This window comes from Leucoraja erinacea, chromosome 8, assembly GCF_028641065.1.
Source record: "Leucoraja erinacea ecotype New England chromosome 8, Leri_hhj_1, whole genome shotgun sequence".
Taxonomy (NCBI): domain Eukaryota; kingdom Metazoa; phylum Chordata; class Chondrichthyes; order Rajiformes; family Rajidae; genus Leucoraja; species Leucoraja erinaceus.
Genome location: NC_073384.1, coordinates 38,197,133 through 38,210,464, shown reverse-complemented (window position 1 = coordinate 38,210,464; position 13,332 = coordinate 38,197,133). Strand labels below are relative to the sequence as shown.

At 45.8% G+C, this 13,332-nt stretch overlaps 1 protein-coding gene across 1 annotated transcript in view; it reads right to left on the bottom strand.

Annotated features, from left to right (window-relative positions):
- The window catches only part of LOC129699581 (ezrin-like), a 51,095-nt gene extending 47,956 nt beyond the window's left edge, over nucleotides 1-3,139 (bottom strand). Inside the window, exon 1 of the mRNA XM_055639514.1 lies at nucleotides 2,998-3,139. Within this exon, the coding sequence (XP_055495489.1) occupies nucleotides 2,998-3,009 (12 nt within the window). The 5' untranslated portion in view covers nucleotides 3,010-3,139. The remainder of the gene's footprint in view (nucleotides 1-2,997) is intronic.
- Nucleotides 3,140-13,332: the final 10,193 nt, after the last annotated feature.

The following is a 13,332-nucleotide window of genomic DNA, read 5'->3' as shown; positions in this document are numbered from 1 at the left end:
AGAAGGATGAGGGGCAACCTCATTGAAACTTACCGAATAGTGAAAGGTCTGGACAGAGTGGACATGGAGAGGATGTTTCCACTAGTTGGAGGGTCTAGGACCAGTGGCCATAGCCTCAGAATAAAATGGCATAGCTTTAGAATGGAGTTGAGGAGGAATTTCTTCAGACAGATTGATGGTGAATCTGTGGAATTCATTCCTACAGACGGCAGTGGAGGCCAAGTCATTGCATATTTTTAAGGCCGAGATTGACTGATTCAAGGGTTATTGGGAGAAGGCAGGGGAATGGGCTTGAGAGGGAAAGATAGATCAGCCACGATTGAATGGCGGGGGTGGATTAGGCCGAATGGCCTAATTCTGCCTCTATGACGTGAACAGAAAATGTAAAGCTTCCGATGTGGATCAATTGCAGATGATTGATGCAAACTCGCCAACTGAGAATGCACACAATGCAAATGTTAACGGCATGTTAATCATTACCTTGTGGGCATTTTTTTTGGTCTGACTAACAACTCAAAGGTCCATGTCCCGTGAAAGGGATCATGTGCCACAGAATTATTACTGTAAAAAAAAACACAAGGTGCTGGAAGAACTTTGTGAGTCAGGTAGCATTAGTAGTGTAGTGGAAGGGAGGGGTGGGGTGGGGGGAGAATGTTTATTTAAAACTAGGCAACGGTTTGTCCATTGACTTCTCCTTTCCTACTGCTTTATGTACTGAACGACCAATATGGTTCTGTTGGAGATTCTATTGGCTAAAAGTGACCAGCATTGCGGTGCAGCTGGTAGAGCCACTGCCTCATGCCGCCAGAGACCCAGGTTCGATCCTGACCTCGCGTAATGTCTGTGCGGAGTTTGCATGTTCTCCCTGTGACCGTGTGAGTTTCCTCCGGATGCTCCAGTTTTCTCCCACATCCCAGACATGCCCGTATGGTTTTCTAGGTTAATTGTCCCTCTGTAAATTGCCCCATAGTGCGTAGGGAGTGGATGCGAAAGTGTGATAACATGGAACTAATGTGAATGGGCGATCAATGGTCGGCGTGGACTCGGTGGGCCAAAGGGCCTTTTTCCATGTTGTATCTTTCAAACAATCAAATTAGCAACCAGCACAATTTACCTCTGTCAAATCACACAGATAGTAAGTTAACGTTATTCCAGTTACTCCCTTTATCGTGTATCTGCACATTGTGGGTGGCTTGAATGTAATTATGTATTGTCTTTCCACTGACATGACAGAACGCAACAAAAACTTTTTGCTGTACCTTGGCACACGTGACAGTAAACAAAACTTTACAAGAATGAACCCAGGAATGATTGGGTTAACGTGATGAACATTTGAAGGCACTGGGCCTGTACTCACTGGAGTTTATAAGGATGAGGGGGATCCTCATTGAAACTTCCCAAATAATGAAAGGCATGGATAGAGTAAATGTGGAGAGGATGTTTCCACTAGTGGGAGAGTCTAGGACCAGAGGCCATAGCCTCAGAATAAAAGGACATACCTTTGGAAAGGAGATGAGGAGGAATTTCTTTAGTCAGAGGGTGGTGAATCCGTGGAATTCATTGCCACAGAAGGCTGTGGAGGCCAAGTCAATGGATATTTTGTACAGTGGAGATTGTAAAGGTGGCAGGGGTGATGGAGAGAAGGCAGAAGAATGGGATTGAAGGGGAAAGATATCTGCCACGATTGAATGGCCGGAGTAGACTTGATGGGCCGAATGGCTGCACCTATAACCTAAACTAAACATATGGCGCTGACCGGAATGGCCCAAAACAACAAGGTTGACAATAAGAAATGAAAGTAATTAAAACGTGATATTGATCAGCAATCGGAATGTATACTTCAATATAGCGTTATGGAGAACGCGTCCTGATTTTCTGTGTTGAACCCCCACTGTGGAGCGGCTGGGACCAGGGCTGAACGCTGGCACATTCCTGTACAGACTCAACGCCCTGCGTTTTATGGAAAGTACACTGTGCATCCAGCAGTGTCCTCGAGGTTTCCAGGGCAACTGCTCCACAACTTCGGAGGAACTTCAGTCGGTCACAAGTGGAGTCTTTGTCCCGGGGAGAGAGCTGCCCTAGTGGAGGGTGGGAGTCGGCGCTCGCTGGGAGCAACAGGCGAACCGCGGCCCCGAGGGCGGAGAAAAAATACAGCGGCGTCGCGGGCAGATCCGCACCGCAACCCCCGCACCCCGGGCTGTCCCGCACAGTAATCCCGCATCTCATCCGCAGCACAATCCTCCACCTGCCCACAGCCCAGGGCTGTCCCGCACCACAACCCCGTAGTCCCGGGCTGTCCTGCACCCCGCCCGCAATCCCGGGCTAATCTCCGCACTCCTTGACCCCGCCTCACCGCAAGCGGGAACTCGGCCAGCTGACCCGGGCTATCCCGAGTCGCACCGGGCGTGGGCTGTTCCGCACCGTGATCGGGGACTTGATTCACACGACTCCTGCACCGCAATCCCGCGAATCTCCGTCATAACCAGACGCACACACCGCCCCCAGTCCCGGGCTGATCCGCAAAGAAACCCCGGGTCGCAACCAGACTCCGCCGCAGTCTTCACCGACCCGCTAAACACCTGCGGACCGCGACCAGGCGCATCTCCCGCACCGCAAACCGTGGCATTCACAGAGACCGCCCGAAATCCCAAACTAATCCGTCCCTCCCCTAGCGCAACCAAGAGAGTCGGCCTGCAGACCCGCGTTATCCCGCAACGTAACTCCGGCCCGCAAACCAGAGAGCGGAGAGCCCGCAATCTCAGGCTGTCCCGCAGAAACCAGGGACACCGCCCGCCCGGCCCGGCTGTACCCGCACCGCAACCGGGAACTTGGCCTGCAGTCCTGGCCTTTCCCGCACCGCAGCCGGGGTGACTGCCCGCACTTTCGGCTGCGCCCATACCGCTCCCCGCGATAACCACAAACTCATCCCGCAATCCCGGGCTGTCCCGCACCGCGCTGCAGGTGCCGCTCCCGCTGTCCGCACACATGAGCACTCACTGGTTTCGGCATGATGTCGGCTGTGCGGAGGGGCGGCCGGGCCGCAGCGGAGATTCAGCGGGTAGGCAGCCGGCAGCCGCAAGCGAAGTCCAGTCACCTGTCGGCACCAGCGCTTACTCAGCGCTCCGCAACCCTGCTCCGGCTCGGCACTGCCCCGGGGAGGGGCCCGGACTAGGAGGCGGAGCTGCGGCTCGTCCCATCCCCGTCCCATCCCCGCCCCACCCCGCCCTGGCAGCCAAACCACACGGGAGGGAAAGGTAGGGAGGGGGTAGAATGATGAGGAGGAGGGTGGAAATAGGGGAGGAGAAATGGGGTATTGGGATGAATGATGGGATTTATGCCAGTTGGAAGAGTGGGCTGAAAGATGGCAGATGGAGTTTAATGTTGATAAGTGTGAGGTGCTACATCTTGGCAGGACAAATCAAAATAGGATGTACATGGTAAATGGTAGGGAATTGAAGAATGCAGGTGAACAGAGGGATCTGGGAATAACTGTGCACAGTTCCCTGAAAGTGGAATCTCATGTAGATAGGGTGGTAAAGAAAGCTTTTGGTGTGCTGGCCTTTATAAATCAGAGCATTGAGTATAGAAGTTGGGATGTAATGTTAACATTGTACAAGGCATTGGTGAAGCCAATTTTGGAGTATGGTGTACAATTTTGGTCGCCTAATTATAGGAAGGATGTCAACAAAATAGAGAGAGTACAGAGGAGATTTACTAGAATGTTGCCTGGGTTTCAGCAACTAAGTTACAGAGAAAGGTTGAACAAGTTAGGGCTTTATTCTTTGGAGCGCAGAAGGTTAAGGGGGGACTTGATAGAGGTCTTTAAAATGATGAGAGGGATAGACAGAGTTGACGCGGATAAGCTTTTCCCACTGAGAGTAGGGAAGATTCAAACAAGGGGACATGACTTGAGAATTAAAGGACAGAAGTTTAGGGGTAAAATGAGGGGGAACTTCTTTACTCAGAGAGTGGTGGCTGTGTGGAATGAGCTTCCAGTGAAGGTGGTGGAGGCAGGTTCGTTTTTATCATTTAAAAATAAATTGGATAGTTATATGGACGAGAAAGGAATGGAGGGTTATGGTCTGAACGCAGGTGTATGGGACTAGGGGAGAATACGTGTTCGGCACGGACTTTCGGCAAGGGTCGAGATGGCCTGTTTCCATGCTGTAATTGTTATATATGGTTATATGGTTGGAACTAGTGCGGTGGGCGTAGGGTGGAACGATGATGGAGAGGGCATGGTTTGCATGGTTGACTGGGTTGCATGCTCAACTGTGCAACTTCTTATGATCTTGGGCAGAGCAGTTGCTGTGAAGCATCCCCCGATAGAATGCTTTCTACAATGCAGCTGTACAAATTAGAAAGATCGGTGGAGACAAGCTGAATTTCCTTAGCGTGCTAAGGGATTGGTGTGCTATCTGGGTGGTATTGACTCCAGTTACACTTCACGCTGCCTGGGCAAGGTAGGCCACCAGCATAATCAAGGATGAATCTCACTCCCAGCCACTGTCGCTTCCCCCCTCTCCCAACAGGCAAGAGGTATGGAAGTGTGAAAACGCACACCTCCAGATTTAGGGACAGTTTCTTCCCAGGCTGTTATCAGGCAACTGAACCATCCTATCAACAACTAAAGAGCGGTCCTGAGCTACTATCTACCTCATCGGTGACCCTCGAACTATCTTTGATCGGACTTTACTGGACTTTATCTTGCACCAAATATTATTCCCTTGAACATGTATCTGTACACTGTGGATGACTCGATTGTAATCATGTATAGTATTTCTGCTGACTGGATAGCATGCAACAAAAGCTTTTCACTGAACCTCACTACATGTGACAATAAACTAAACTAAACTAAACTAGTGTCAGTGTGGTTGGTCCAAGAAAAATTGTTGGTGATATTTAAATGTAGGACTTTAAAGCTCTCCCCCCCCCCCCCATCTCCACTTCAGAACCGTTGATACATTTTTCAGTAAATAGATGAGTTTCAAGAGAGCATGAGAAATGGAGTTCCAGTGAGTTTATAAAAAGGGACACAGATACAAGGAGCTGTAGTTGATGGGATCTGCATAGACGACATAGTGCTGTCATAACTCAACGGGCCAGGCAGCATCTCTGGAGGACATGGGTAGGTGACATTTAATTCAAGTCAAGTCAAGTTTATTTGTCACATACACATACGAGATGTGCAGTGAAATGAAAGTGGCAATGCTCGCAGACTTTTGTGCAAAAAGACAAACAACCAAACAAACTATAAACACAATCATAACACACATATTCTTTTACATAATAAGTAATGGAAGGAAAAACGTTCAGTAGAGTTAGTCCCTGGTGAGATAGGCGTTTACAGTCCGAATGGCTTCTGGGAAGAAACTCCTTCTCAATTCCTCCGTTCTCACCGCGTGGCAACGGAGGCGTTTGCCTGACCGTAGCAGCTGGAACAGTCCGTTGCAGGGGTGGAAGGGGTCTCTCATGATATTGTTGGCTCTGGAGTTGCACCTCCTGATGTATAGTTCCTGCAGGGGGGCAAGTGAAGTTCCCATAGTGCGTTCGGCCGAACGCACGACTCTCTGCAGAGCCATCTTGTCCTTGGCAGAGCAATTCCCAAACCAGATGGTAATGTTCCCGGACAAGATGCTTTCCACCGCCGCTGCGTAGAAGCACTGGAGGATCCTCGGAGACACTCTGAATTTCCTCAATTGCTTGAGGTGGTAAAGGCTCTGCCTTGCCTTACTCACGAGTGCTGAGGCGTGTGATGCCCATGTCATATCCTCGGAGATGTGGACTCCCAGATATTTAAAACAGTTCACCCTATCCACAGGATCGCCATTTATCCTCAATGGAGTGTAGGTCCTCGGATGATGTGCCCTCCTAAAGTCCATGATCAGCTCCTTCGTTTTTTTGATGTTCAAGAGGAGGCTGTTATCCTGGCACCAGAGTGCTAGATCAGCCACCTCCCGGTAGGCCTTCTCGTCGTTGTCTGAGATCAGGCCCACCACCACAGTGTCATCAGCAAACTTAATTATTGAGTTGGAGCTGAACCTAGCCACACAGTCATGTGTGTACAGGGAGTACAATAGGGGGCTGAGGACGCAACCCTGGGGCGATCCTGTGCTCAGGGTGAGGGACTTCGATGTATTCCCTCCCATCTTGAAAATTTAAAGTCTCCAACCTGACCCGCTGAGTTACTCCAGCACTTTGAGTTAATAAGGAATGTGGGAATGGGGCCATGGTGAGTTTACTGGGAGGGTGGGATACACCAGTGATTCCTAACCTGGGGCCATGGCAAATTTCAGGGGTGCCACAGAAACATTTTGGGGTTTAGGGGGCCACAGGTTCAATGAAGGGGGCCACAGAGTTGCCTCCTAAATTTCAGTTCTAATAAATTTAAATCTATGTAGTTTAAATATTTTTGATGTTTGTGGAATAGAATAAATGAGACTATATGTGCAATTAATAGACACTGATATTTCTATGGAAGGTATAATATTGAAGTACTTTTTTTCCGCTAATAATGTCAAGGGGGGCCACAGAAAAATTAAAATATCCCAAGGGGGCCATGAGCTAAAAAAGGCTCGGAACCACTGGGATACACCATCTCTATACACCATCTTCTTAGCCAGATGCATTTCCAACAATCTGGCTTTTTGTAAACCAGTATCTGTAGTTCCTTGTGTCTGAGTTTAACTGTACTTAACATTGAGTACTGCAGCTGAAAATAAATGTATCACAAAAAGCATTTTAAATCACAGTTTCATCTACTACCTTCAAATTAAATTGCTGAAAATGGCCTTTGAAAAATATAGATCCTTTTTCTAAATTATATTGTTGCACAACATTTGTTCCCTTTATAAAATGAAAAATTACTTCAACCTTTGAATTAAACATATTAATGTCCAGTGATTTTCAGACTCCCCTGAAAGACCTCTAATCGCAGGCGATTAACAGGCACTCCTCCTGATAATTATTGTAATGCATTCTACACGCTGACAGTTTTTGTGCTTGGGTCCTGTTTCATGTTTCAAAAACCAGCATTAAAAGAATGCGGAAACTCGAGTTGCTGTAAATGCAATCTGAGCTGAAAATTCAGTGACCTTGTGTAACACACACTGATACTGGAGGAATTGCAACAGAAAGTCAGCGCGACTGAGTCGGGGTTCCAGGCTGTTACTGTGAGAACTGCTTTGTTCCTGCACACATACGCAAAATGCGGGCTAATTTTAATTTGCAAGTAGTCAGTCATTGTGCAATGCTGATTTGATGCTTGTTCTGGTAGATCATGTGTAGGCGTAACTACAGGAATGTTTGAGCTTACACACAGGCAACTCGCTCTCCTATATAAAGGGATTCTAAAATTAGTGCCAGTGTTTTTTGTCAATCGACGGGGTGGTGTTTTACCGAGCAGAACTGTTTCAAAGATATTTTTGAGGTGAAATAAAAAGAGCCTGAAAACTAACATCCAGGTTAAGGAGCAGCTTCTTCCCTACAGCCATTAGGTTATTAAACACTACAACCAAATAGGCTCTGAACTATATAGACTTGGGGACATTATTTTTAACTTTGCACTATTATTACCTATTTATTTGCCTGTTTATAACATAGTGCTTTGTAAAACCCATAATAAACAACAAAAACGTTCAGTATATATATATTTACACACACACACACGCGCACATATATATGTCTTCAGATCTGAAGAAGGGTCTAGACCCGAAATGTCACCCTTTCCTTCTCTCCAGAGATGCTGTCAAGTCAAGTCAAGTCAAGTTTATTCATCACATACACATACGAGATGTGCAGTGAAATGAAAAGTGGCAATGCTCGCGGACTTTGTGCAAAAATACAAACAAACAAACTACAAACAGAATGGAACAGAATCACATATTCACATATTACATATTTGTGGGAGGGAAGAAAAAGGGAAAAAACAGCAATTTAAAAAAGACACAACACAACAGTAAAATGGGGGACTAAAAATGGGCAGATACTGCCAGTCCCACTGAGTTACTCCAGCATTTTGTTACTATCTTCGATTTAAACCATTTTGTGTCCACCCTATATATATGTGTGTGTGTATACGCAATTCGTAATTGCAGCAGCACCACAGATATGTAAACATATTACTCTGTAAAACCCATAATAAACTACAAAAAGGTTCAGTGTATTGGAGCACCAGAGGAAACCTACACGGTCACAGGGACAATGTGCAAATTCCACACATACTACACCTGAAGTCAGAATCTAATTCTGGCCCTGTGAGTCATCAGCTCTACCATCTGCCCCACCGTTCCAGCCTACTTGAAGGGCCGAATTGCCTCCTTCTATCATTGATTACCTGTCTCTATTTCTATAAATAGGACAGAGAGTGTAGAAGGAACTGCAGATGCTGGCTTATACCTAAGATAGACACAAAATGCTGGAGCAACTCAGCAAGTCAGGCAGCTTTTCTGAAGAAAAACAATATGTGATGTTTTGGGTTAGAACCCTTCTTCAGAACAGAGGCATTTCAGGACAGAGACTATGGTCATTGAACTTGTAGAATTAATTGATTTAGAGATTTATAAAGACTTGCACCAAAAATTACAATGCAAGAATTATAGTTCCACACAGGTTGAGAGGTTGGAAAGAGATGAATATTCTTGAGTAAACTTAAGCCAGTTTCCTGGAGTAATATGTACTGGAGCCAAAATAATAGGCTACGTTCGACATAGTAACAAGAATGAAACCATACTTCATAAGTAATTCAGTAGGGTATATATATCTGACGTTAATCATAACATAACACTGGGATGTAGAAACAAGGATCTGCAGATGCTGGTTCACAAAAAAAGATACAAAGTCCTTGAGTAACTCAGTGGGTCAGGTAGCAACTCCAGAGGACATTTATAGGTGATGTTTCGGATCGAGACCCTTCTTCAGATGCTGAAGACTCCTTCTAATACTGCAATGTTAGGTTTGAAAAGGAGGAACAATACAGTTAATAAAATTCTAAACACAAACTGCAGATGCTCAGTAATCTCAGTGGGCTGAGGCAAATGATTACAAAATTGTTGGTGGGTTAATCGGAGGTGGTCTACGGTGGTGTTCAAAAATAATCAACTGCAGAGCAGTTGAGGACCATTAACCTAAATATTGTTGATGGTTACAGCACCTAGGATTAACAGTAGGGATGTTCTTAATTTAAATAAATGTTCTTAAAGGCAGCAGTGGGGAAATTACATGTGAAACAAACATTCAAAAGACATTTGGACAGGTACATGGATAGGAAAGGGTTAGAGGGATATGGGGGATTGGAGGGTTGGGATCACGACAGACCTAAATGCAACCTCAGCTCCAAAGGCGCATCAACCTCCCATAACCATCCACCCCTCGATTTTCATGAATCCTTCTATCTGCCTTAGAAATATTCTGCTTGCTTTGAAGGGAGTTCCAAGGACTCGCGGTCCTCTGAGAGAAAAACATTGACCTCATCTCTGTCTTAAATGGACACCCATTTTTAAAAAGCTATCTCAGTTCTAGATCTTCCTACAAGCGGAATACCCTCTCCGCATCCGTGCTGTCAAATCTCACTGAACTCCAGCACATACCAGCTGAGCCTCCCTGTAAACTTATAGAGGTATATAAAATCATGAGGGGAATAGATAGGGGGAATGCACAGAGTATTTTACCCAGAGTAGGAGAGTCAAGGAACAGGTTACATAGGTTCAAGGTGAGAAGGGAAAGATTTATAAGAATCTGAGGGGCAACTTTTTCAGACAGTGGGCTGTGGGTATATCGAATGAGCTGCCAGAGGAGGTAGTTGAGGCAGATACTATAACAGCATATAAAAGATATTTGGAGGGATATGGGCCAAATGCAGGCAGGTGGGACTAGATGGGGCATATTGGTCAGCATGAGCAAGTTGGGCTGAAGGGCCTGAATCAGGCAGTCCGCAGTGACCGCAACCCCAGCCATGGGTTTGATAGTCAAGAACAATGAGGGCCCCAAATGTTTTAAGTTTGGGATAACACTTTAAGATCGCAACAAGACTGACAATTCCACATAAAATGGCTCCAACACGTCCATTTGTAAGTATATGGGTAAATCCGCTTGAGGTAGAAGGAAGTGCTGGAAGATCTAGGGTAGAAAGGTGGTGCAGCAGTACAGTTGTTGCCTCACAGAGCCAGAGACCCGGGTCAATCCTGACTACAGGTGCTGTCTATGCAGAGTTTGTGCCTCCTCCCTGTGACCCGGAGGGTTTTCTCCGGGTGCTCTGCTTTCCTCCCACACTCCAAAGACATACAGGCTTGTAGGTTAATTGGCTTCGGTAAAATTGTGAATTATCCCTAGTGTGTAGAATAGTGCTAGTGTATGGGGTGATCATTGGTCGGCATGGATTCGGTGGCCATAGGGGCCTGTTTCCACACTGTATCTCCAAACTAAACTAAACTCAACAGGTCAGGCAGCATCTGTGGAGGAAAATGGGCAGACGACATTTTGAATTGGGACCCTTCTTCAGGTGATGGAGTCGGGGGAATAAAGCTGGGAAAGAGGTGGGGTGGGTGTCTGCCGAATGGATACAAGAGAGGGGAGGGGTGTTGGCAAATGGGTGGTGATAGTGACAAAAGTGAGAGACAAGAAGGAGAGGGTGTCAGATAAGTAAAGAAGACGTGTGAAGTGTAAAACCGAGGAATGGAAATGCAAGGGAGGGGACGGTGGGAGGGAAAATAAGGGAATGTACAGTGAGGCAAAGGTGTAGGTTGGCTGGGGTGGTGGAAGAAATGGGTTGTATACCCGTGGGGGGGGGGGGGGGGTTAAGAGAGGGGGCTAGGGGGTTATTACTCGAAATGTTAATTCCATTGGGTTGTAATCTACCTGTGGAATACGAGGTGCTGATCTTCCAGTTGACATGTAGTGTCACATGGCAATGGAAGTGCCCCGGACAGAGGGGTCGGTATAGGAATGGGAATTAAAATAGTTAAAAAAGGGGCAGCAAGATAGAGTTGCTGCCTCACAGCATCGGAGATCCAGGTTTGATCCCGACTACGGGTGCTGTCTGTATGGAGTTTGTGCATTCTCCCCGTGACTGCTTGGGTTTTCTCCGGATGCTCCTGTTTCCTCCCACACTCCAAAGATGTACAGGTTTGTAGGTTAATTGCCTTTGGTAAGTTGTAAAATAGTCTCTAGTACATGTAGGTTGGTGTATGTGGTGATTGCTGGTCGGCACAGACTCAGTGGACCTAAGGACCTGTTTCAGCGCTGTATTTCTAAAGTCTAAAGTTAGCAACCGGGAGATCCAGCAGGCCATGGACAGCAGAGATATCTGTTCTTTGGAGAAAACTCCTGAATAAAGCAAAAATCATTCTTGATGGGAAACACAACCAGGGCAAATATTTACAGAGAATCATTCCATCCGCGGTAGAGTCATCGTGATTGAAATCAAATAATTTTTCAGGCAAGAGGAAAACAAACATATTGATTTAAAATTACATGACCAATTTGCCCATTCTATTTGCTAGCGTCTGATCCTCTTGTTGAAAGTTCAGGTGTTGTCACAAACACAAGGGTTGTAGAGGAGATTGCTAAGGGTTGTGGAATTAATAAGGATGGTTCCGTTTCCTGTTGTAACTGTTCTATCAACACGTCACTGGCTAGGATGTTGCCATGGATCTGAATTGATTGAAGTATTTTTTTTTTCAATCTTGCATGTGATTTTTTTTTCAATCCTGCCCATGGGATTTAATATTTTCAATATACAGTGTGAAGGAATAGGTTGTTCTTGATGTAGTGTGAATAGGGACTGACCCTGTCTGATAATGGGTATGCATGTGGCAATATGAATATAATCAACGATTAGGCGTCTTTCAGCAGAGGAGTGGGAGAGGAATTGTGATTCATGACATGATAAATCAATCTTGTCCGACCATCCCATGTGTAAACTGTCCTACCAATGGATTCTTGCCAGCTGGTGGGAGATATGGTTCTTATCGACATGGATGCACAACTTATTACTCTCTGTTTGTTGTGATAACTGCCCAGCTTCACAATCTGTGTCGTTATTCAAGGATTTGCAAAGTGGGAGTGCAGGCGAGGTGTTGGGGCAGGGGGGGGGATGGTTGGGAAAGGTGAGGTGGGGGTGGGGTTAGTATCAGTGAGAACTCACAGGCCACCTGTACAGTGTTCAATTCACAAGATGGGTGTGAAAACGCACATATTCAGATTCAGGGACAGTTTTTTCCTGGCTGTTATCAGGCAACTGAACCATCCACTCACTAACTAGAGTGCAGTCCTGACCTCCCACCTATCTCATTGGAGACCAGACCCTTGGACTATCTTGAATCGGACTCTACTGGACTTTAACTTGCATTAAATGTTATTCCCTTTATGCTGTATCTGTACACCTTGGATGGGTCAATTGTAACATTGTATAGTCTTTTCGGTGGCGGGATAGCACGCTGCAAAACCTTTCACTGTACCTTGGTACCTGTGACAATAAATTAAACTAAATTAGACAATGGAAAGCTCTGGTAAGGTCATATGGCGATCACAGATAGAGTAGAAACTTTTTTTCCCATGATTGAGCTATCTAAGACCAGAGGGATGAATCTAGGGGTGAGGAGTCAGAGGATGGGAGGGATTCTGAAGTCAAACATCTTCCCCCAGGAGGTTATCGCAAAATGTAAGAAGTACTGAAAGAGCCCTTGAGTTGCATGGCTTAGTTTAGTTTCATTTAGTTTAGTTTAGTTAGTTTAGATTTGTTCAGTTTATTGTCACATGTATCGAGATACCGTGAAAAGCTTTTGTTGTGTGCGAACCAGTCAGCGGAAAGACAATACATGGTTACAATCGAGGCGTCCATAGGCATGGAAGTTTGTGGACTAAGTGCCAGCAAATGGGCATTCAATGTTTGGGTGAACGTGGAAGACTGAAGGGCCTCTTACTGTGCTGTAGACTCTATGAAACATTCCTCAGCATCTATCAAGACTGAGAACTATATTCTGCACTCAATATCTTCCCCTTTACTCTATCTATTGCACTGGAGTTTGAACTGATTGTATCTATTATACTGCATCTGACCCGTTTGGATATTATGCACAAAAAAAAGGTTGTGGTGACAATGGTGACAATAATAAACAAACAAAAAACTATCCTGCCAACTATCGAATAATTTTACACATTTGTTTCCTATTAAATCTTATAAATGTGGCCAATTCTAAACCTCTCTTAAAAGACTAGCCCTGATCTCCCAGGAACAAGCCTAGATCCTCTTTGCATTCTCTGAGGCAAGTAAATATTTCTCCAGGAAGAAGAGAAACCACAGACTGGGTGTGACCTGATCAAAGGCCTCCACAA